Source organism: Anomaloglossus baeobatrachus, chromosome 5 (assembly GCF_048569485.1).
Source record: "Anomaloglossus baeobatrachus isolate aAnoBae1 chromosome 5, aAnoBae1.hap1, whole genome shotgun sequence".
In the NCBI taxonomy this organism is placed as follows: Eukaryota; Metazoa; Chordata; class Amphibia; order Anura; family Aromobatidae; genus Anomaloglossus; species Anomaloglossus baeobatrachus.
In genome coordinates this window covers 268,902,703-268,928,649 of record NC_134357.1, presented here as the reverse complement: position 1 = coordinate 268,928,649, position 25,947 = coordinate 268,902,703, and the positions used below count along the sequence as shown (strand labels likewise).

Genomic DNA, 25,947 nt, shown 5'->3' with positions numbered 1-25,947 from the left:
CGCCTGTCTCTTTCCTCGTCTGTCTCTTTCCTCGTCTGTCTCTTTCCCCGCCTGTCTCTTTCCCCGCCTATCTCTTCCCTCGTCTGTCTCTTTCCTCATCTGTCTCTTTCCTCGTCTGTCTCTTTCCCCGTCTGTCTCTTTCCCCATCTGTCTCTTTGCCCGTCTGTCTCTTTGCCCGTCTGTCTCTTTGCCCGTCTGTCTCTTTGCCCATCTGTCTCTTTGCCCATCTGTCTCTTTCCAGGTCTGTCTCTTTGCCCGTCTGTCTTTTTCCAGGGCTGTCTCTTTCCAGGTCTGTCTCTTTGACCATCTGTCTCTTTCCAGGTCTGTCTCTTTCCAGGTCTGTCTCTTTCCCCGCCTGTCTCTTTCTTCGTCTATCTCTTTCCTCGTCTGTCTCTTTCCTCGTCTGTCTCTTTCCTCATCTGTCTCTTGCCCCGTCTGTCTCTTGCCCCGTCTGTCTCTTTGACCGTCTGTCTCTTTGACTGTCTGTCTCTTTCCAGGTCTGTCTCTTTCCAGGTCTGTCTCTTTCCCCGCCTGTCTCTTTCCCCACCTGTCTCTTTCCTCGTCTGTCTCTTTCCTCATCTGTCTCTTTCCCCGTCTGTCTCTTTCCCCGTCTGTCTCTTTCCCCGTCTGTCTCTTTCCCCGTCTGTCTCTTTGCCCATCTGTCTCTTTGCCCGTCTGTCTCTTTGACCGTCTGTCTCTTTGACCGTCTGTCTCTTTCCAGGGCTGTCTTTTTCCAGGTCTGTCTCTTTCTCCGTCTGTCTCTTTTCTCGTCTGTCTCTTTCCTCGTCTGTCTCTTTCCTCGTCTGTCTCTTGCCCCATCTGTCTCTTTCCCCGTCTGTCTCTTTCCCCGTCTGTCTCTTTCCCCGTCTGTCTCTTTGACCGTCTGTCTCTTTGACTGTCTGTCTCTTTGACTGTGTGTCTCTTTCCAGGTCTGTCTCTTTCCAGGTCTGTCTCTTTCCAGGTCTGTCTCTTTCCCCGCCTGTCTCTTTCCTCGTCTGTCTCTTTCCTCGTCTGTCTCTTTCCTCGTCTGTCTCTTTCCTCGTCTGTCTCTTTCCTCGTCTGTCTCTTTCCTCATCTGTCTCTTTCCTCGTCTGTCTCTTGCCCCGTCTGTCTCTTTGACAGTCTGTCTCTTTGACCATCTGTCTCTTTCCAGGTCTGTCTCTTTCCAGGTCTGTCTCTTTCCCCGCCTGTCTCTTTCCTCGTCTGTCTCTTTCCTCGTCTGTCTCTTTCCTCGTCTGTCTCTTTCCCCGCCTGTCTCTTTCCCCGCCTGTCTCTTTCCTCATCTGTCTTTTTCCCCGTCTGTTTCTTTCCCCGTCTGTCTTTTTCCCCGTCTGTCTCTTTCCCCGTCTGTCTCTTTCCCTGTCTGTCTCTTTCCCTGTCTGTCTCTTTGCCCATCTGTCTCTTTGCCCGTCTGTCTCTTTACAGGTCTGTCTCTTTCCAGGGCTGTCTCTTTGCCCGTCTGTCTCTTTGCCCGTTTGTATGTTTGCCTGTCTGTCTCTTTGCCCGCCTGTCTCTTTGCCCGTCTGTCTTTTTGCCCGTCTGTCTCTTTACAGGTCTGTCTCTTTCCAGGACTGTCTCTTTGCCCGTCTGTCTCTTTGCCCGTTTGTATGTTTGCCTGTCTGTCTCTTTGCCCGCCTGTCTCTTTGCCCGTCTGTCTCTTTGCCCATCTGTCTCTTTGCCCGTCTGTCTCTTTACAGGTCTGTCTCTTTCCAGGGCTGTCTCTTTGCCCGTCTGTCTCTTTGCCCGTTTGTCTGTTTGCCTGTCTGTCTCTTTGCCCGTCTGTCTCTTTCCAGGGCTGTCTCTTTCCAGGTCTGTCTCTTTGACCTTCTGTCTCTTTCCAGGTCTGTCTCTTTCCAGGTCTGTCTCTTTCCCCGCCTGTCTCTTTCCTCGTCTGTCTCTTTCCTCGTCTGTCTCTTTCCTCATCTGTCTCTTTCCTCATCTGTCTCTTTGCCCGCCTGTCTCTTTGCCCGCCTGTCTCTTTGCCCGCCTGTCTCTTTGCCCATCTGTCTCTTTGCCCATCTTTCTCTTTGCCCGTCTGTCTCTTTCCAGGTCTGTCTCTTTCCAGGGCTGTCTCTTTGCCCGTCTGTCTCTTTCCAGGGCTGTCTCTTTCCCCATCTGCCTCTGTATGTGTCTCTTTGTCTGTCTTTTTCTGTCTCTCCACCGACATCATGTAACCTCACGCATAAGCTTCAACTAACGGTTTATTTTGTTCCTATAGCAACCACTGACAGTTGCTATTAATAACCTATAGCTCCCACCTCCATTCAGTTTAATGGCGGCAGGATTTTAGAGACTAACTGTAAAGCACGGGGTTAAATTTTTCTGTCAAAACATAGTCTACGACGCTCCCTGGGTCACAAAGGGCGTCTGTGCAAAATTTCTTTATTGTAAATGCGATGGTGTGAATTCCTTTATCGGACATACACACACACACACACACACGCACACCCACACACACACACATACACTGAGCTTTATATATTATATATATATACACGTATGTACATTTGTGTGTGTATGTATGTGTGTGTGTGTATGTATGTATGTATGTATGTATGTATGTGTTTGTATATATATATATATATATATATATATATATATATATATATATATACACACAATGTGTGTGTGTGTGTATTTATGCTATATGAAGCTTTGTCGCCATAGAAGGAGGGGCCAGATACAATTTCTTGCACAGGGGCCCAAGCTGTCAGTGTCCGCCCCTGCTGCTGAGAGCAGACACTTGATTGTGGTCCTTCCGGCATTGGCTCCGTGTGGAGCTCAAACATAACTAGAGCGGGTCTAGTTCCTAGAATCAGCGCAGAGAAAAGCCCGTAACTGCGAGTGGTACTGGAATTACATCGGGTACCACACTCTCCCACCCCGCCCCCTGCAGCGGCGTGCCGCCATTACAGGGCCTGATTGCGTTTCTCCGGTACCTGTTTGCATATGTGTGACAGGTACCGGAGAAAACACGGGTCTGTGAATTAAAAAGATTTTCCATATTTTCCTGCTTTCTTCGGCTCTGCTGCCTCCCGCTCATGACCTAAGGGGAACTTTGCATGTTGCGACATCGCTACTGCGATCTCGTTGGGGTCAAATCGAAAGTGCCGCACATCCGGCGCCGGTAACGACATCGCAACGTGTAGAGCCTAGAAGCACCGATAAACAATCGCAAAAGCGTCGAAAATCGGTGATCTGTGTAGTGTCGGTCATTTCCATAATTTCGCTGCAGCGGCAGGTACGATGTTGTTCCTCGTTCCTGCGGCAGCACACATCGCTGTGTTTGAAGCCGCAGGAGCGAGGAACATCTCCTTACCTGCGTCCCGCCTGCAATGAGGAAGGAAGGAGGTGGGCGGGATGTTTACGTCCCGCTCATCTCCGGCCCCCCGCTTCTATTGGACGGCGGCCGTGTGACGTCACTGTGACGCCGCACGTACCGCCCCCTTAGAAAAGAGGCGGATCGCCGGCCAGAGCTACGTCGCAGGGAAGGTAAGTCCGTGTGACGGGTGTTAGAGATGTTGTGCACCACGGGCAGCGATTTGCCCGTGACACACAACCGACGGGGGCGGGTACGCTCGCTAGCGATATCTGTACCGATATTGCAGCGTGTAAAATACCCTTTACTCTGGTAGCTCGGAAGGGTAACGGAGAAACCCAGTGGTTGGTTTTGTCTTTAGAAAACTCACAGTGCATTATTTTGATGAGTTCTCTGTGTTTTACTGACAAGGCTACTTTATCGTCGTCCTTGGTTGTATGAAAGACTGATCTTCTCAAGTCATCGATATGTAGAGATTGAGAAGAAGCGATGTCAGGTAATTGTATGATGTCTGGAGACTTCTCTTTCACCAAATAGTGATGGGGACATGGCTTTATGCAGGTTTCGTGTCCATCTCCACGCACATAAGTCTTGAAGGAGTCAATTCCTGAAAGATCCATGCATATATTTCCTATGACTACCCATCCCAAGTCCAGTCTCTGGGCATATGGTGCATGGTCAGGCCCATTACACTATTGTCGCACCTTGTGTACCCTTAGATTGTCTCTGCCGAGCAGGAGTAGAATCTCTGCGTTAGCGTCCATGGGTGGGATAACACTGGCCATGTGCCTTAAGCCTGCTTTACACGTTGCAATTTCGCATACGATATCGTATGCGATTTGCAACGCCCCGATCGTATGTGTGGCATGTTCAATTTGTTGAACGTGCCGCACAAACGATTAACCCCCGTCACACGTACTTACCCGTCCATACGACCTCGATGTGGGCGGCGAACGTCCACTTCCTGGAGTGGGAGGGACATTCGGCATCACATCGACGTCACGCAGCAGCCGGCCAATAGAAGCGGAGGGGCGGAGCTGAGCGGGACGTAAACATCCCGCCCACCTCCTTCCGCATTACAGGCCGGGAGTCGCAGGACGCAGGTAAGATCTGTTCATCGTTTCCAGGGTGTCACACACTGCGATTTGTGCTACCCCGGGTACGATGAACAATCTGACGTTCAATTCATGAGGAATGAACGACGTGTGTGCGATGAACGTTTTACCGTTCAATCGCAATCGCACGTAGCTTTTACACACTGCAATGTACCTTACAATGCCGGATGTGCGTCACTTACGACGTGACCCCACCGACACATTGTAAGATACATTGCAGCGTGTAAAGCAGACTTTAGGTGTGGTTGATGAAATGCAGCATCTGGGGTAGGAATCTCATTTCTGTAGTTTGGTATTTGGTCACATTCAATGAGTGTTGGTAGTGGTAGCTCAGTATAAATGTTTCTAGAGAATAATTGTAAATTAATTTAACAAATTTTACTTAAAGTTGATTTTGATCAATGGATCTTGGAATAATAATAAGTTCCACAATTGGATGTGTAGTGCCCCTTAGACACTCATGGCACTACAAGGAGCTGCATAATCACGGGGATGCAGGACCTACCCCCTGGGATCTGGAACACCAGTACCAGAAACACCCACACACACTAAAATCCTAGTTAGCACTCCACACCAGGGGGCACTGCCTAGTCACACAAAGGGATGGCCACCTAGAGGGCGGAGTCAGACCAGGGACTAGACAGACTGGTGGGAGGGGGCAGCAGACAGTCTGAGTAGGAAGTAAAAGTAGAAAGACGTGCCTGAGAGCTGGGTCATGTAACAGTGGCCTGGGGGCACAGGAGAGTGGTCGCCAGGGCAGGTACACCTGAGTACTGCTGGGACCAGAGCACGCACAGGGTACAGGGCCCTAGGTCAAGCAACAGTTTCAGATGGCCTGGCAAATACCTGCACAGTGAGGGGACCTTCACGGAGCTCACTGACCCACAACTCCGGGAGCATCAGCAGTAAAGCAAGGATCAGGGTTCGGGACACAGACCAGCCCTACAGGGTCCACACTGCCCACCGTATGGAGGAGACTGCCACCACAAAGGGACAGTCTGGACCCAAACGCTCCATGCTACGGGGACCCAACCACACTGAGAGCGCTGGGGACAAAGCAACTGAGTCATCAACTGGCACTGGAAATACAGGGATCTGAACGAGTCGTCCATGGGACCACGAGTGAGAAGAGACTTAATTACAACCCCGGTGTGGTCTCCCTTATTCCAGCACATCCACTATACAGGTCCTTGGGCTTAGCCCTACCTGCGGAGGGCCTACCACCTCAGCTGCCATTACCACCAGCCCTAGGAGTAACCACTTCAGCAGAGGCGGTTCCACCATCTTAACCGCAACCCGCAGGTGTCGTCACACAAATGACTTTATTCTTCCCTGTAAATACTCCCCATTAAAAAGCAGCCAGGGCACGGGACCGGGCAACGGCCACCAAAGTGACATTCCCCAGTGATACACTGCCCGGTACCGAGTACCCAATTCCCTGGACGACACAGATGTGTTTAAAGAAAAATGCTCCTGTGCTGAGATAATCTTATATATATGTTCCTGCTGTATACTGTGTAATGGCCGTGTCTGACCGTACAGGGACATGATCTGATCATAGCACATCTCCTGGGCAGGGGAGGACACAAAGAGAGTATACAGATATTACAGCATGGGATCACAACTGATTCTTTTTTTTAAATAAAATATTTCCCTGCCTGTTTCTTTTTGTAAGGTAAAACATTTCCCTGTCTGTTTATACGTCAAAGAAAGAATCATTTGCCATGCTGTTAGTATACTTTTCTATTTCGTCCCGACCCAGGAGCTGTGGTATGATCAGACCATGTCCCTGTACAGTCTGACACATGCAATTTTTAATATATAGCAGGGGGACATATATAAGATTATCTCAGCGCACAGGAACATTTTTTTTAAACACATTGAATTGAGAAAATTAGTATCATTCCAACATCTATTGATTAAAATGAATATTTTTTGTGGGACAATCCCTTTAATAAAAATCCAAGTCAACAAAATTTTAGAAACCTGAGTTTACATAAATGTCTTGTCAGTTAATCTTGGGTAATAATTGTTATCTTATTCTATCTGCTTTTTGCAGCATTTCTTATCCGCTTCATGGAGTAATGTACCTTGGTGGTCAAGTTCCTAAATTACTGTTATAAAAGACAAGCTCTGAAACAGCAGAACAAGCCTGTAGAAGACCATCAGATTTGAGAGAAGACACCTAGACAACATGTGGAAGCTTCTTCTGCTGCTATTTGCGGGGGCGGCCTTTGCTCAAGAATCTGGTAAGTTATATTGACACCTGGTCTGGCAGAATAGTGAAGGCTACAGAGATCCCAAGATCGGGGTTCTGGCACTCCCAAGAATAAGGCTCTGTGTTCTCTCTTGAATGGAGGTGCTCATGCTCAAGCTCGCCTCCATTCATTGTCTATGGGAATGCCTGAGAAACATTAGCACTGTATTCAGCTTTCTCCGGCAGCCCCATAAACAATGAATGGAGTGGAAGACGAGTATTCTCACCTCTGCTCAAATCAGGATGGGCTCTAGAGCCCAGCTCTAATGCCAGCGTCACCCGGTACGATATATCGTGCGATATGTCGGCGGGGTCACGGAATTCGTGACGCACATTCGGCCTGCTTATAGATGTCGTACTGTGTGACACCTCCAAACGACTGTGAACGAGCAAAAATACTCACCTTATCGTTGCTAGTTGACACGTCGTTCATTTTCAAAATGTCGGTCCTCCTTCTGTGCTCCAGTTGTTCATTGTTCCCGAGGCAGCACACATCACTCCGTGTGACACCCCAGGAACGATGAACACAGCTTACTTGCATCCCGCCAGCAATGCGGAAGGAAGGAAGTGGACGGGATGTTACGTCCTGCTCATCTCCGCCCTTCCGCTACTATTGGCTGGCGGCTGTGTGACGTCGCTGTGACGCCGAACGTCCCTCCCCCTTCAGGAAGAGGATGTTCGCCGCCCACAGCAACATCGTCCGGGAGGTAAGTACATGTGACAGGGGGTTAACGACTTTGTGCGCCACGGACAACTAATTGCCCGTGACGCATAAATGACGGGGGCGGGTACGATCGCTCGTGCAATCGCACGATAGATCATCCCGTGTGACGCCGGCATAAGTGTCCAACAGACCCAATCTTGGGATTGCTGGGGGTCCCAGTGGTCAAGCCCCAGCAAGCAGTCAGTTAACCTATATTCTATGAATAGAGGATAACTTGATTTTTGCAAAATACCCCTTAGGAGCACTGATGTCGTTTTTTTGCCAAGCTAATTAGGGTGAAGGCTTCCCTTGAAGCTCTTCACTTAGCTACAGCGCTATATTGTCACGCTCTGCTTGTGAGGGAACACTAAAGCACGTTGGAGAGACAACTCCAAAGTGCAGTTAGGAAAAAACCCACAAGAGGGTGATAGTGCACATGAAAGAATAGTCATCTAGCCAAAGTCTAATACCAGAATGTCTCGTCAGTACCGGGGAGTAAGCAAGGCGTTAACAGGGGGAAGCAAGGGGTCGAAAGCCGGGAAGTAACATCATAGGCAGCGGGGCAAAACAAAGCCAAAGTCGGGGATCATAATCAAGGTCAGTAGCGGGAGATCAAAGTACGTAAAGAGGAGGTGGAGACACGGGACGGGACCGGGGAGTCAGACAGACAGTACAAAAAGTCTGTGACCACGATCAGGACTCCCTGCATCCTGGACACAGCGGGTTCTGACCTGCTGGGCCCCTAGTCTCCTTCACAGGAGAACGCAGGAGACCGCAGCTGCTTATACTCACGATCAGAGTTCAGTGCGCTGCGGTCTCCTGCTTGTGCTCTCCTTAAGGAGGACGCATGCGAATCTGGGCAAACAATTGACATGCTGCGGTCTAGAAAGATGCTCCTTAGGTCAGTGTTTGCTGTTGAAAAAACAATCACAGTGGGCATGGGATTTCTAGAAATCCCGTCCACTATGCTTGTATTGTACAACGCAGCGTTTTGGACGCAGCTGAAGCATGCTGGGTCCAAAACGCTGCAAACACTGATCGTGGGCACGCACCTGAAGGAGACACAGGAAGGGACTGGGGTCAGAAGGACGGAAGGACAAACAGTACAGAGAGGACACAGGTCAGGAAGAAATAGCTGGTAGACGGCACGGATCAGAGTCAGACTCACGGGAAGCTGAGCAGAAACTATTACTGGCGGCTTCCTGGAGGCAGCAGCACCAAGCTATGGCAGCATAACCTCGAGAACGAGGCAGAATGGAACAAGTCCCTCCCATTAGACCTAAAACCCCTGGGACAGAATGCATGCATCAGCTCAGCGAAGGCAGAGACATGCATGAACCATGACATATATATTTTTTATTGTGAAGCTCAAAACTGTGCCTTTCATTCAAGACAAAAATATACAAGAAGTAACAAGGCACTCCCAGAGTGTGATGAAAAAGTATATTTATTGTGCTTGAAGAACGTTTTCGGCCCAAATTGGACCTTCCTCAGTAGCACTAAGCATAAAAATAAAATACAGAAATAAATAACATAAATACAAAAGATGTATATAACACTGAGGGCAAACAAAATAGTTTCATATAAGTGACAGTGTACATTATAATATTCAAATTCATATTCTTTGACAGAAAAAGTCTCATACATATATTCATTTCATATATGTGACAATTTATACATCATTCTGTAATAAACAGATTTCATATTGACTCGGAGAATTTTTTTGAAAATTAAGACATGAAAATGAAGAAAAGAGGAGTAAAAGAAAAGAAAAAGAAGAACCATAGAAAAAAGAAAAAAGAGAAAATGTTGGTTTGTACAGGGTTAATGGAGGGAGGGAGGAAGATGTGTAGTAAATGTCTATATGGGTGGATGAGAATGGTAACAGGGAAAGACCAGTGGATAGCATATGTGTATAGCCATCAGGGGTGTAGGATGTGATAGTATGATTACAGAGTAAGGTGAATTAGTATGAATGTACGCGCTGTGTGTGGGAGAATGTTTATAGGAATTGTAAGTATTGTGTGAAAGAAAGTGGATGACTGGATATGAGTATTGTGAAAGAGAGGGAAAGGATCCTTTCTCTCTCTATTACAATACTCATATCCAGTCTTCCACTTTCTTTCACACAATACTTACAATTCCTATAAACATTCTCCCACACACAGCGCGTACATTCATACTAATTCACCTTACTCTGTAATCATACTATCACATCCTACACCCCTGATGGCTATACACATATGCTATCCACTGGTCTTTCCCTGTTACCATTCTCATCCACCCATATAGACATTTACTACACATCTTCCTCCCTCCCTCCATTAACCCTGTACAAACCAACATTTTCTCTTTTTTCTTTTTTCTATGGTTCTTCTTCTTTTTCTTTTCTTTTACTCCTCTTTTATTCATTTTCATGTCTTAATTTTCAAAAAAATTCTGAGTGAATATGAAATCTGTTTATTACAGAATGATGTATAAATTGTCACATATATGAAATGAATATATGTATGAGACTTTTTCTATCAAAGAATATGAATTTGAATATTATAATGTACACCGTCACTTATATGAAACTATTTTGTTTGCCCTCAGTGTTATATACATCTTTTGTATTTATGTTATTTATTTCTGTATTTTATTTTTATGCTTAGTGCTACTGAGGAAGGTCCAATTTGGGCCGAAAACGTTCTTCAAGCCCAATAAATATACTTTTTCATCACACTCTGGGAGTGCCTTGTTACTTCTTGTTTTATGGCTTTGGAACCTGAAGTGCACCCCGGCATCTTTTGAAAATATATATGAAGGAAGTGCCGTTTTCTTCTTTATATCGACAAAAACATACATGTGATTTATAAAGGGGCAATTTCATATTTAATTCTCATTTTTGTTTCTTTTCATACACCATAAAATTCAGTTTGCTTTTGCAGCATCTACTTGATATTGAGCACTATTACCAAATAAGCCTCATCCTTCTCATTTGGATGAGAGCAATTGTATTCCAATACTGATAACAGCCATGCTTTTAGTACTATTGCTACAATGTGAATGCCACACTCTAAGATGAATGTATGATCTCTGAAAAACATAATAAGTAATTTTTATGTTATTCTAGGAAGCAAAGACCAGCAGCATTCCAATAGAAAATATCTAGCAGAAATGTGACACATAAATGTGACATAGACACAAAAATGGACGTTAGGAGTGATAAAGCCCACAGTACAAGTTCAACTAATGATAAATGATTTTTTGTCTTATTTTATTTCCAGGAAATTATCCTGAGGAAATCGATGATCAGTTCATTAAAGCTGCCAGCGATGAAGATGACTTCTTTTCTGAGCCATATGATCAATACAATGAGTTGGATGAAGAAGACTTGTCTTTAGATGAAGAAAGTCACCACATTAAGCCAAATTTTACTGAGAAAGCAGAAGATGCTGCCTGTCCTAATAAAGCAACATGCAGCTATCATGTTTTCTTCAGGCATAGGCGCTTCTACAGAGCCACGGTATGTTTATATAACTAATTAAGAGCCCTAATGAGAATCTGTCAATTTAGATATGGGGTTAATCAGCGTTCTGGTTTCAGTCATAGGGGCGGTGGTGGAGCAGGATCAGTCACCGCTCTATGTATGGAGAGCGGTGGCTGTAACCACACCCCCTACACAGACTGACAACCTCCTCTAATGCTGAACAGCTGTCAGTAAGTGAGGGGGATGTGGTTACAGCCACTGCTTTCCATACACAGTGCGGTGAAAGAACCCATGCCACCACTGCTCCAATGATTGAAACCAGAATGCTGCCGGGAGGATTAAAGTTCATTTCTTCCCGACAGCGTTTTAGTTTCAGTCACAGGGGCAGTGCCGACATAAGTTCCATCACCGCTCTGTATATTGAGAGTCGCAGCAGTAGCAACACACCCCCGCACTTCCTCTAATGTCGAGGGGCTGTCAGTCAGTGCAGAGGGCGCAGTCTCAACCGCCACTCTCCATACACAGAGAGTTGACTGAACATGTGTCGATGCCACCCCTGTGACTGAAACCGGAACCGGGCCACGAGGATTAAAATTTATTTCCTCCCGGCAGTGGGGTTTAAAGCCCGCTTTACACACTACAACATATCTTACAATGTGTCGGCAGGGTCAGGTCGTAAGTGACGCACATCCGGCATTGTAAGGTACATTGTAGTGTGTAACAGCTACGTGCGATTGCGAATGAACGGTAAAACGTTCATCGCACGCACGTCGTTCATTCCTCATGGATTGAACGTCAGATTGTTCATCGTACCCAGGGTAGCACACATTGCAGTGTGTGACACCCCGGCAATGATGAACAGATCTTACCTGCGTCCCGCGGCTCCCGACCGGCTATGCGGAAGCAAGGAGGTGGGTGGGATGTTTACGTCTCGCTCATCTCCGCCCTTCCGCTTCTATTGGCCGGCTGCTGCGTGACGTCAATGTGACGCCAAACGTCCCTCCCACTCCAGGAAGTGGATGTTCGCCGCCCACATCGAGATCGTATGGACGGGTAAGTACGTGTGACGGGGGTTAATCGTTTGTGCGGCACATTCAACAAAATTGAACGTGCCGCACATACGATGGGGGCGGTTACTGTCGCGGGCAGAGGAAGGGACGCTGCACTCTCCAACTGCTCGGGTCCGGCTGCTGCTGCCGCTGCTCGGTGGTGGCTCGAGCTGCTGCCGCTGGTCGGTGGTGGCTCGAGCGGTGGGCCGGATTGCGGGGGTAGCGGGCCTAGTGGTGGGGTCACGGCAGCCGATACGGGTAGCGAGGGAGGTAGCAGGGCGATAGGGTTCAGACCGGGTCCCGCAGCCACGATGACTGACCCACTAGGGGTACCGGGGCGTGGGTCACTCACCCTCCCTTCCGAAGCTCCCTCCTCTTCGCGTCTCCGCATGGTCGCTATAACCTCCGCCATGTCGGCCTCACACTCCTCCAAGAGGAGCTGCATCTTGACCTGGAGCCGTTGTTGGAGCTGCGTGGTCCGGATCTCCACCCACGCCGCGGTTCCAGGCTCGGGGGCTGCGGTGCTACGGGATGGCATGTACATCTTTCTGGCGGCCTCTTCCAGGAACAAGATAGCCGCAGGGTCCTGGCGTCCCTGCTTTTATAGCCGCGCGCTACATGCGGTCAGACGCCATCAGTCCCCCTTAGTTTCTTTCCGGGTCCTCCTCTCAGGGGCGGGGTTTTGGCCTTCGCGCCTCCACCACTCGAGGAGACGCTCGAGTGGGAACTCCCCGCGCCCAAGATGGCGGCCTCACAAACCTTTCGGCCGGACACCTCCGGCGGTCACACAAGGCGCACTTCCACCAGTTGGTAGAACGGTAGGATCCTGTTTGTGACGCCAAGTTGTCGCGGGCGGAGGAGGGGACGCTGCGCTCTCCCACTGCTCGGGTCCGGCTGCTGCTGCCGCTGCTCGGTGGTGGCTTGAGCGGTGGGCCGGATCCCGGGGACTCTAGCGGCGTTCCTCGCCCGTGAGTGAAAAGGGGATTTTGATTGTGGGGATTTGATTATTGTCCGTGACGCCACCCACGGTTGTGGTGATATTGGTGACACCACCGCTGCTCTAGACGGGGATCCCGGGAGCGGTGACAGGGAGCAGCCTTGTTGTTAGTTCTCCCCTCCGTGGGTAGGGGGTTGGTTGTCCCGGGGCCCGGTGATGGGGGTAGGGATGGATGACAGGCGGGTTACAGGGCCTGGTGAGGTGCAGGGTCGCGGGGGCAGCGCTGTGCCGCACGGCACGGTGGTACTCACTCAGCCAATGATGAGGACACAGTTCTCGGTAAAACACACGGCTGGATGGACGGGTCCCACAGACGGCTGCGGTGTTGTTTCTCCCGACAGGTTGATGGTGACTGCCTTTTCCTGCACCTATGTACGGTAGATGGTTCCGATGGGTTCCCACCGGTAACCCGCTCCCCAGCTTGGATATGGGCTGGAGGAGCCCCTTTTGCCCACAGGCTCTGGCCCTGGGAAACGGTTGCCTTGGCGCTGGTGGTGTCTCCCTCTCTTGGTTGGACTGTTGCCTTCTGTCGGGACTTGGCTGCTGGGAAACCCAGGAGGTTCCCTTCACTAACGAATTCGGCAAATTCACGGCGACTCCTAGCCTTGCCGGGGTCCGTAAGCCCCTGCCAGATGGTGCTTGCTTCTCTTTGCGTACCGGTCCGGTAACGCCGGGCCACCGCCCGTCCACGGTCATTACGGTAAGCTCTGATAGGCCACTCCTGCAGACGGTCACCACCGTCTGCCAACCTTGCTGCTCCGTCCGGGCCACACACCCGGACCAACTTTAGTCTGCTCTGCTGCCACTTTCCTTCCACTTTCACTTCCCTCACTAAACTGAACTCTTTTCCCGCCTCCAGGACTGTGAACTCCTCGGTGCGCGGGGCCAACCGCCTGGCCCACCCCCTGGTGTGGACATCAGCCCCTGGAGGAAGGCAGCAAGGGTTTTGTGTCTGACTTCGGTGTGCCTAACCGGGAGTGTGGGGTGTGTGGGTGTTGTGCTCTGTGGCCCCTGGCTTGTCCAGGGCGCCACATTACGATCGCATACGATATCGTATGCAGAATCGTAACATGTAAAGCAGGCTTAATTTTGCAGACTCTGAGCAGATTGAGAATGCTTTTAACCTGCAGACTATCTCCATATCTCCTGATTAATAGTATTCCTCCATGTGACAGGTTCCCATTAAAGAGTAATCATCATTTTAATTTTTATTGCATATTTCGATTCATTGGTAAAATCTGTATTCAGTGAAGACATTACCGAGATTAGAGATGGCTTTTGGTGCTTTTAACATTCATTATTGGAGAAAGGAGGAGCAAGAGAAAGTCAAAGACATTCTACTGCAAGTTCTCCTACAAGTTCTCCTAAAACCATTTACACTTCTCCATGGAATTTTATGAGCACCAACTGCCATCTCCTATCTCAGTAACGGGAAAGTCTGTCTTCACTGAATACTGATTTTACCTCTGAATTGAGAAATTCAAGAAGGAATGATCACTCCTGGCAGACAAAGAAGAAAATTTCACAGATAAGATAGACTACAAAGTTGGTTATTTTCATGTGTACTATTGGAAAAGAAGAAAATGACAATTACGCTTTAAATATTGCATGTTATATAAAAGTGTACAATATTGACACTATTATACCAGTATTTCAATGTGTTCATGTACCCTAACCTGATAATGTAGTAAACCTAGTAGCGATTTATTAATTGGTGAGAATATTTATCTGTGCTTAGCTAATTTAAAGGGGTGGTCGGAAACCAAAGTTGAATTTAATCATAAATGTTTTTCTATGTAATTTAATAATCTAATCATTTTCTAATATACTTCATTTAAAAATTCCCTGCCATTCACTCACTACTCTATTTCTTTTACTTCCATTCAGATATAGTTTTGTTTGGGAATCCCCAGTGCATGCTGGGATACTCAAACGGCAAGTATTCAGGGAGCTGGTGCTGTAGTCACTGCCACAGCTGCTTTCCCCACCCCAAATCAAAGTGTCATCAGTAATGTCAGTTTCAAGAGCTGGAAAAGTCCCTGCTCTACTGAGCATGTGCAGATTGTCACTTCTGACACATACTCAGTATACGCTGTCAGTGCGCATTGAAAATGAGAGATTGAGGCGAGCAGGGAGAGTAGAGACTGCCCAACCACCAAAACAAAAGTTACATCCCTGAGACGGGGTGTCACTATTGACACCAGTAGTTAATTTCTGCTATCCCAGCTTGCCACGGTCTATCCTATTCAATCACTTTTCATCAGACCCAGGAATGAAGTGCACAGTCACTGCATATTCAAAGGAGTATAGCACTGTGACCAGGGAGTGAATACTGAGTGTGCATAGGAATTTACAACCGGCGCATGCTCAGTAGAGCATGGACTGGCCTGGCCCCTGAAACAGACATTAATGAAAACGTGGCTACTTTGAAGAACCTAGAATATAAGACATATTTTTAGTTGTTTCACACTTTTTTTGTTAAGTATTTAATTTCACATGTGTTAATTCATAGTTTTGATGCCTTCAATGTGAATCTACAGTTTTCAGAGTCATGAAAATAAAGAAAACTCTTTGAATGAGAAGGTGTGTCCAAACTTCTGGTCTGTACTGTGTATATATATATAAATATATATATATATATACAGCATAAATCGAGGACAAAGACCCCGACTCCAGTGGTGTGGCACTCCCTGCTGTAGTTTTGATACAATCTGTTTATGTCCTGCGGCTCTGCTAGTTCTCTTCAATGATGAGCTCTGCTCCACCAAAGGCAGTGATTGATAGCTTTCTGTGTACACTGTGCATTAGCACAAAGCTGCTAATCCATGGTGGGAGGAAAAAATAGATAAATACTGAGGACTACCGAGCAGGAGCTCTTCATTGAGAGGTCTCACACTACGTTTTTTTAACATGCTGCAAAAACGGATCCAGTGCAAATGCGTTTTCATTTCAATGCATTTGTAATGGACTCGCGTCAACATGCATTCACATGTGTTTGCGTGCGTTATAGTGAGGATCCAGCGACTTGCAGTTTTTTAAATTTTTTCAAAAACGCTACTTGTAGCGTTTTTGAGCTGCGTCCACATACTGCAAATTGCTGGATCCTGACTGTACTGCACGCAAACGCATGTGAATGGTGGTATGTTGATAAACAGGATCCTAGCGTGATCGCAGTCTCTCTCTCTCTCTCCTCTCTCATCTCTCTCCTCTCTTCTCTCCTCTTTTCTCTCTCTTCTCTTGTGTCGCCAGGGGTTAAGGGGATACCCAGAACCGGGCCAAGGGGTCGCTTCTGGAAAGGGGATCACGGTGTCGTGACCCGGTCTGTGCTCCCTGGTTCCACAATAAAAAGGGGGGTTATGTTCGTGACGCCACCGGTGGAATGTGATCAGAGATGACCACCGCTGCTGCAGAACCTCCGGGGGTGATGGAAGGCAGCTTGAGATGGGACGGCTCCCCACGGGTAGAGCCTTTTCCCCGGGGCAGTGTGATAGTAGTCTATGGGGGGAGTGCAGGACACGAGCACAATAAACAGGCAGACTCACGGTTTTGCAGTTTCTTTGTCCTTTACTGATGATGGTATTCAGCAGAGTACTGTCCACGGAGTCTGTGAGGGGTTCAGGGTTTCTCCCACCCAGCCGGGCCGTTTTGGCTTCCTTGCCTGCACTGTGTGTCTGTGGCCCCGCTGCTGAGTGAACTATGCAGCTGGCTCTGCTCTGCTCTGCTCCTAGGTACCGACCTGACAGGCAACTCGAGTCCTTACTAGTATGTTCCTGAACTCTGCGTTTGTTGCTTGTGTCTGTGGTACAGGTGAAAGATCTGGAATCTTCACTTCTCTGGTGGTAACTGTGCAGTATGTAACCTGCAGTCTCGGATCCAGCATCCGTTCTGTGTGCTCCACTGGGGATGAGCTCAGCAATGCTCTGCCTCCCAGGAATGTTCCTCTGTGTACGTTTTCTCCTTTCCTCAGACCCTCAGCTAGGCCTGGAATTGGTCAGTGGATCCTGAGGTGAGCTAAAGCCAGCTTCCAACCTGCAGAGATCCTGTCTCCTCAGTGCTCTGCACTGAACTTCCAAACTGAAACTACTCCTGACCATTTCCTCCCTCCACCAGAATATACAAGGAAGCAGCTTGGTCTCCCCCTTCTGGCCAGGAGGTCTTGGTGTTGTGTGTGGGGAGTTAACCCTTTGTGTTGTTACTGTGGCAACCCTGGGGTGCCACATTCCCCCTTAGTGAAGAACAGTACTCCGGGACTGTGAAACAAACAAACAAGTTATCACAACAATTGTATATATACAGAGTCTCAAAAGGAAAAAATACAAAAACCTTAAAGCTCAAAAAGAGTCCAAAATGTTCAAAAATATATAAGTGTTCATACAGTATAGTCTCTGTAGGTACTGGGCTTTTGGTCTTAACGTTGCAATTAAATAAACATTTCAATCAACAAACACTTCTTAAAGGTGTCTCTACTCTGGTCATAAGTGCAGTAGGCCTCACGGCCCTCGGGCCACCAACAATGTGATCAAGTTGTAACTCTCCGTGCTGCCACCTTACACCACTCTTCTCTCACCTCTTCTGTACACTAAACTGTTACGGTTTTTCATATAAACATTATAACATATGTACATTTTATATGCAATTCCACATTAGTCTTTATATCTTGCTGGTATCTGACCCTGAGTACTACGCTGTGACCTGCGTACTGCTGGTGTACTGGGTGTACTTAGCATAATGGTGTGAGTGGAAGTGTACCTATTTGGTGTTTCTGGTACTTGTGAGGATAGTGGACTGACTGTAGGACTGGCAAGCTCACTGGGACCAGGAATCTGTTCTTCCTCTACGGTTTCAACTTCCAGTTCTTCTTGTCTTGAGACTTCTTGTGGTATGGGTTCTGATTGTGGTTCCACCACTTGAGGGAAGGCGATCATTGGGACTACTACTGCTCCATAGTAATTTGGCCATGTTTTTGGGAAATCTCCTAAGACTGTATGGAATACATCTTCTTCCTTTTTGACAGGTTGTACCTGTATGGGTAAGGTGACTTCTGGTGTCTTCAGGGTTTCAGGACACGGTTTGAGTTGATCTCTTGACACGACAGCTGATGTCCTTCCTTCATCCTTACTGATTAGACACACTTTGGGATTATCCATACTGGATGGTAAGACTGTATATGGGGTGGTTTCCCACTGATTATCCAATTTGTTTGTGCGCCGCTTCCTCTTGAGAACTTGGTCACCAGGTTGCAATGGGGTTGCTAGAGCATGCTGGTTGAAGTTTCTCTCCTGTCTTCCCCTAGCTTGTTGGAGACTTTTCTCTACGCACTCTTGTACTTGGCGATACTGCTGCTGACGTAGGGTATCCCAATTGGATTCTTGAACTTCTGCATCTGGCTTCAGAATTCCCATATCTAAATCAATTGGCAGTTTACCGGGCCTTGCACGCATAAGGTAAGCGGGGGTGCAGTTTGTAGAACTCACCGGGACATGATTGTACAAGTCCACCAAGTCTGGCAATTTCTCTGGCCATTGATTTCTTTCTGACTCTGGTAAGGTCTTCAACAGGTCAATCACAATATGGTTCATCTTCTCACATAAGCCATTTGTTTGGGGATGGTATGCTGTTGTGCGGATCTTTTTACAGCCATACATGTTGCAGAATTCTTGGAAGATCTGTGATTCGAAAGCTGGACCTTGATCTGCAAGGACTTGTTCTGGGTAACCATGGGGTCTGCAAAAGTACGTCTGGAATGCTTTAGCTGCTGTTCTAGCTGTAAGGTCTTTCACGGGTACCACCACTAAGAAGCGTGAGTAATGGTCCACGATGGTTAAGGCATAGACATAGCCGGACCGGCTTGGTGACAACTTGACGTGGTCTAATGCGACTAGCTCGAGTGGTTGCTTGGTTACTATGGACTGGAGTGGAGCTCTCTGGTTCTGTTGATCCTTTCTTCTGAGGTTGCACAGTCCGCATTTTCTACACCAATCTTCAATTGATTTTCTCATGCCAACCCAGTAGAATCTTTCTCTTAAGAGCACTTCCAACTTTTTCCAACCAAAATGACCAGCACCGTCGTGGTAAGCTTCCAGAACCATCTTGACGTCTCTCTTGGGCACGATGATCTGCCAGACCAACTCATGTGTTTTTGGATTGGTGTGCCTTCTACAGAGCTTCCCTTGGTACAGGAAAAATTTACCTCTCTCTTTCCAGAGATGTTGTGTCTCAGCTGGGGCATTCTGATTAGGGTATGCACCTTGTTGTGTAAGCAGTTCTTTCACTAGCTTCACAGCTGGATCGCTGTCTTGTGTGTCAGCCCATCCGTGGTGTGCTAATGGGTTGAGAGTTGCCTGCTGTTGTTTTTGGTAGACACTCGGTTGATACTGTCCCACCTTAGGATGGTGAAAGGCCGGCAGCTCAATTTCTTCCAGTCCCTCCGGTTCCTCTTCCACGTCCCCCGAGTGTGGCATCCGGGATAAGGCATCTGCATTCCCATTCTTGTGGCCTGCCCTGTACTTGATGACAAAGTTGTAGTTTGACAGTCGGGCTATCCATCGCTGTTCCAGCGCACCTAATTTTGCAGAGTCCAGGTGGGTCAACGGATTGTTGTCAGTAAAGATGGTAAATTCTGCAGCTGCCAGGTAGTGTTTGAAACGCTCTGTTACAGCCCAAACTACTGCCAGTAGTTCTAACTTGAAGGAGCTGTAATTCTCTGGGTTTCTTTCTGTAGGCCGGAGCTTCCTGCTTGCAAAGGCAATAACTTTCTCTTTGCCTTCCTGCCTTTGAGACAATACTGCTCCCAGTCCCACGTTGCTGGCATCCGTGTACAAAATGAAGGGTTGATGGTAATCTGGATATGCCAGGATCTCTTCTCCTGTCAGTGCCCACTTCAACTTCTTAAAGGACTCTTCTTTCTCATCACTCCACTGGAAAGGAGGATTTCGGGCTGCAGACTTCTTTGACTGTCCTACCAGGATGTCTTGTAGGGGAGCTGCTAACTTCGTGAACCCTTTTATAAATCTTCTATAGTAGCCTACCAGTCCCAGGAATTGCCTCACCTCTTTCACGCTGGTGGGTCTCGGCCAATCTCTGATCACGGTAACTTTTTCAGGATCTGGTGCTACCCCTTCTGAGCTCACGACATGTCCCAGGTACTGTACCCTTGGCTTTAGAAGGTGACACTTGGATGGCTTGATTTTCATGCCGTATCCGGATAAGGCTTCAAACACTTCTGCCAGGTCTTGTAGATGCTGTTCATAGGTCTTGGAGTAGACTATGACGTCATCCAGGTACAGGAGGACAGTTTCAAAGTTCTTATGTCCTAGGCAGCACTCCATCAGTCGCTGGAAGGTTCCAGGTGCGTTGCAGAGTCCAAACGGCATACAATTGAACTCACAGAGGCCCATCGGCGTGGTGAATGCTGTCTTCTCCTTATCAGCCTCTGCCACAGGAACTTGCCAATACCCACTAGTCAGATCTAGGGTGGAAAAGTAAGTAGCGGATTTTAATGCAGCCAATGACTCTTCTATCCTAGGTAATGGGTATGCATCCTTGTGTGTAATGCGGTTGATCCGTCTGTAGTCTACACACATCCTCATGGTCCCATCTTTTTTCTTAACTAGCACTAGTGGGGCTGCCCAGGGGCTACAACTGTCTCTTATTACCCCTGCTTCTTTCATTTCTTTGAGCATGTCTTTGGCGCATTGGTAGTGAGCTGGTGGTACTGGTCTATACCTCTCCTTTATGGGTGGATGGTTACCTGTGGGTATAGTGTGCTCTACCCCTTTGATCTGCCCAAAGTCTAATGGGTGTTTGCTGAATATTTGTTCATATTCATTCACTACCCTGTATACTCCATGCTTTTGATGGGAGGGTGTAGAATCGGTACCTACATGTAGCTTTTGGCACCAATCCTCCAGCTTTCCCTCTGAGCCATTGTCTTCCGCCTGACTTGACGGCTTCAAGGGCTCAACGGTGGTGATGGCGTTGTTATCAACCGTATATAGCTTAGCCATGGTAGCATACTTTGGTAGGGTGACCTCATCTTCCCCACAATTTAGAAGGCGTATTGGCACTCTTCCCCTGTGTACCTCAACTATGCCTCTGGCCGTCAGTACAGTGGGCCTACTGTCTGAGTACACGGGTTCTACCAGGGCCTGATAGTCTCGCCCTCTGATGCCTATTGCGGCTCTACACCAGACCAGCATTTCTGTTTTGGGAGGAATTACAATAGGTATTGGGTCACTTACCCTTGCACTGCCAATTTCACCTCCTGACATTTCTACCTGCTGCTTCAGCATCAAGGCTTTAATTTCCTTCTGCAGGAGTCTCTGTTGCCCAGGTTTGGCAGTCTCGACGATCTGCTGCAAGACAGTAATTACCTCTGCAAAACAATTTTCAATTACATTCATTCCTAGCAGCATAGTTGGTTCACGTTCTCGTCGGTCAACATCAACAATGATAATACCCTGATTCTGCAATTCTACTCTCCCAATCTTAATGGTCATTTCTCTGAAACCAACCTGTGGTACTAATTCACCATTGCTAGCCCATATATTTGTCAAGGTCAGAATGACGATGATGATGAGACTCAAAGGATCTCTCGATATCCGGCTGCTGCTTCTAATTAAAATGTCATGTGTGCACGCGAGAATGAAAAATAACTGCACAGCAAGTCAGTTATGTCTATCTCCATGACGGGCTCTTGACCAAGTGTGTTCTTTATTGTTTGAAAGAGACTCTAGACCAAACAGTAAGGGGGTGTGAACAAAAGTTTTAGTCCAATCAAATATCGTAAGTCAGGGCTTCATGACGTAGAGAGATCTGCATATTCTCCGTTGATTGGTAAGTCTAGACTCCAGGAATTTCTCTTTGTCCATCTGTCTTGGGTGTAAACCAGGAAATGGTGGCCATTTTCAAGCTATACATACAGTATATACTGAGTCTAAGGAAAATACACTGAATATGCAATATACATATATACATGTTAGTAAGAAACAAAAGCATTCACAAATATGTGAGTTAGTTCACATCTACTGAACTATATAACTGAGTCTATGAAATGGCTGAATTAAGTATTTTTGGATACTCAATTCTTTATCCTCAACAGTCCCCCCTAAAGACTTACTTCTGCCATTTCTAAATTCTAAGGGTACTGTGTTCCCTTAGGAAGAGAGGTAGAAAGATCTGTTGAAAAACCTGCCTAACTGAACGTTGAAACATGGGCGGAAAGGGGAAAGGGGTTTTCTTCACCGGTTTGAGACCAAGGACTCCTAGGCGAGTCCTCACCCTTTGTAGTTGGACTTTCCCATGTCTCAAGGTTCTCTAAGTCCTCTCTTCTAACTGTTCTGGCAATGCTGGTCTAAGACTGTACAGGGTTTTCTGAAAAGGATAAGTATGAGCAGAACGCTCAGTGCAGCTCCGGTCGATTAACCCTTCTGCAATGCGAGGTGTTGATCCATAGATGTTTCTATGGTTGGATCGGCTCATCTAGTGTTGACTCATGGCTCTTTCTCGCTTGTCCTTTAGGATCAATCAGTCTCCTGACTGGAGACCATATGCTAATAGCTCTGATTTAAGATCTGGAATTGGGAGAATACACCTGTTTAGCACACTATTCAGTCAATTATAAAAATATACATGCCTATGCTAAACCAAAAAACATCTTACATAAAAACCTGCTTATTGCAAAAAGAAAACAAAACATATACATTTTGTACACGATTTACTAGTTTCCACTTTTCTATAAAATATACACTTTTTGTAAACACATTTTTCTTTACATACCACCTTCATGTGCTTCTCAACAATAATGTCGTTTTCTGCACTGGAATACCTCTGACCAAACCTGGAGAAAAATTTACACAACACGCACAGACTTGCATACAACGTGCTCATGATATACATCTATAATCAGTTTGCAGTCTCTAAGAATGGGTAGAGTAGGTACAGGGTGTTTCTACGGACTCTTTACAGTTTTTTTTTTTCTCACTTCGTTCTAGGCACTTGTCTCACAAGACTGGGTGAATCTGCCCACCTGGGTACTGAACCCGGTGTCACCAAAGCACACACTGACAATTGTCTTTCACAGGTGTTACCTGGGCCATCATTAAGAAGAGCTCTCATGGCAGAGAAAGCTTACCACCCTTTGTCCACAGACCTTCCTCAGTCAGCTGGCTCCTTGCATGTCACAGTCCATTCCTTGTTGTATCGCTTGTTCCTGTAGGGATTTAAGAACACAAGGAGTAACAGAAATCACTGACGTGACCAATGTCACCAAGGCATGGTCGGTATTGGTGAAAGACTCTCAACTCTAGGCCCGTTCACTGCTTCTTGGTCAGCTGCACCTGTGCAAGGATCTCCATCCGAATCCATCAGCTCAGATCTAGACCTTCTTTTCGGCATACCTAATTAATTTGACAACAGGAAAAAATCTACAACCTACATACACCTCTAAAGACTCTTACCCACTCCTGTTCTACCCATCTAGAGAGGGCATTTAATGCATCACTGTCTCCTGTATCAATAGGATTGGAGGGAGTGGTCGAATTTAGACTACCTCATGTGGTGTAAACAGCAGCATATCCAGTGCAGAATCGACCACCATCTGGTTTCATCTATAAAAACAAAAACTAAAAAATATACATTAGATCATTCTTATAACTTCATCTCTGATCATAATACAGTTAGTGGTCATCTATACCTCACATGACTGAGAATACTACATAAATAAACAAACAAATAAATAAACAAATAAACATATAAGACAAAACTTTCCTATTTCAGTTAACAGATATACCTCATAGTAATCTAATAAACATAACCTATGGGAAAAAGGTCAGCTTCAAAACCAAGGTCAACTTCAAAACCTATCTAATATGCCTGCTGCGCCCTCCAAGAAACTGGAGAATATAATTAATACCTTATTCCCCCCATGTTTAATTGTTTATTTACCAATATGGCAAAATTCAGCATTTGTATACTGGTATTCCCTAAAAGAAAAAATAAAACAGCAGGTAATAAATTAGCCACATACTAAAACCTAAAATGAACAAACACTGAAAATAACGTACATCTCACAACACTATACATTACTGGGAAATTTCAAAACTTACAATAAACAACACTGTATCCATAAAGAAAAGAAAAACCTTTCATAGTAAAAACAACTGAGACATGATGAAATGACAGCTGTGACTGGGCAACTAACTTGCAAAAATATATGAATTGTGTAGAAATAATCATAAAAACAGAAAAGGTGATAGAGTCACAAAATAAAAATATATTGTTCAAATAAATCGCCATTAAGCACAAAACAACACAAATTATATCGCACATCCCATAAAATTTAATATTCCCTATTCAGGTATAAACAGCAAACTAAAAATGGGAAATCCTGAACTCTAAGGGTTAAACCAAACTTACGTCACTATTGGGGAAAGACACATTCCATTCTTACTTCTTAAAAGTGAAAAAGGAAGGAGGAAAAAAAACTCATCCTTTGTTATAACAAAAACATAGCAGGGAACACATCCATTACCCATATCTACATTGAATACATTATACATTTTTCCTAATTCCTTTTTTACAAATGGATTTGATACATTTTGACATCAGTAGGGGTAAGTCGTTTACAATTTTTGTTTTAAATTAACTAACATAATACAAAGATATATATATTTACCTTCCTCTATTTTATTTTATGATATAATGCTGCAGGACTTCTAAAATACCAATTAATTTTATGTGAACAGATCTATTTCCACATCATTTCTGTAAAAATGTCACTTATCTTTGACTTGCATTTATGGGATAACTGAGTAAACAAATATACAATTTATACTTATTCAAATGTGTTAGTCATATATACCACAGAACACCTCCCACCGGGGATGGGTGGAGAGCTTTGAACAAAGAGCCATTGCGAGGGGTGTGGCTTATGAGGTGTACTGCCATCAGTGGGTGTAGCAAGACGGCTGCCACAGGAAGTTCCAGGCACCTGACTTCCGGGTGCAGCATCCATGTTGTGACTCCCTGGGTGTACTGGGAGTGGCTGGAACTACGTAGTAAACCAGGGATACTTTAGTGCCTGTAAATTTGCATTCCAGCATACAAAAGAGATATGATTAGCACCAGATATAATGACTTCTAGAGAAGAACAATAAGGCACCGCTAGAGAAAAACATTTAGTGATTCTACAAACAGCAACACACAGTGAATGGGGTCTTTGTTCTTCATTATAAACTCACTACAGATTAATCTGAACTTCAATACATGGGTTGCAGCCTGCCATCTAGTGGTAGTACAACGATATTACACAACTTTTTGCAATCTTTTATATTTTTTCCGTTTTTTGTAACTAGGGTGACAGCGTTCTCAGCTTCTACTAAAAAACAACATATTTATCTTTTGAACAGAGTATACAGTGCTTAATTGGATCGGCCGTTCCAATGGAGTCCTTTCTCGTCTCGTCCGCGTTTGTAACACGCTGACAGTGACTCGCGTCTAATACGCATGAGAATCCGCTAACTCCAGCACCCTTACCTCAACTAAAGTGAGTTCCTTTCCTGCCTCGTTATGAAGACCTACCTGCTCATAACAGTGGCTCACGTTTAAAACGCAGAGGAATACGCTAAATCCACTTTAAGTTAACAGAACCCTTCCCGCCTCGTTTATTATCTATCCAACATTCAACATTCAACACTTAATATTTAATATTTAATATCTAATATTTAATATCTAATGTTTAATATCTAACAAACAGTGGCTGTGTCCGCAACACAGGGGAATCGCTAGTTCTCATACTTCTGTTCAAAAACAAACAAGTTAAAAAAACTGAAAAATGCATGAACCCGTTAATTTCTCTCAAATCCAAACTAAAATAACACTTGTTTTTCTTTCAAATCATTACAACTTAATGTAGTATACAAAGACTGCAGCCACCTCCACTGACCCCTCCTCTCTCCAAAGAGCTGCGCTGTTTTAACACCCGGTATCTGCCTCTTCACCCTCCACCCCCCTTGCTTCTTAGCTAAATGACAGAAG

The 25,947-nt window shown here is 46.1% G+C and overlaps 1 protein-coding gene across 2 annotated transcripts in view; it reads left to right on the top strand.

The window, feature by feature from the left end:
• Nucleotides 1-6,573: 6,573 nt before the first annotated feature.
• LOC142309955 (proteoglycan 3-like) overlaps nt 6,574-25,947 on the top strand; it is a 41,884-nt gene continuing 22,510 nt past the window's right edge. For both annotated transcript variants that reach the window (XM_075347425.1, XM_075347426.1), the window contains exons 1-2: nt 6,574-6,683; nt 10,664-10,902. In XM_075347425.1, coding sequence (XP_075203540.1) covers nt 6,629-6,683; nt 10,664-10,902 — 294 coding nt within the window. In that variant the 5' untranslated portion in view covers nt 6,574-6,628. The remainder of the gene's footprint in view (nt 6,684-10,663; nt 10,903-25,947) is intronic.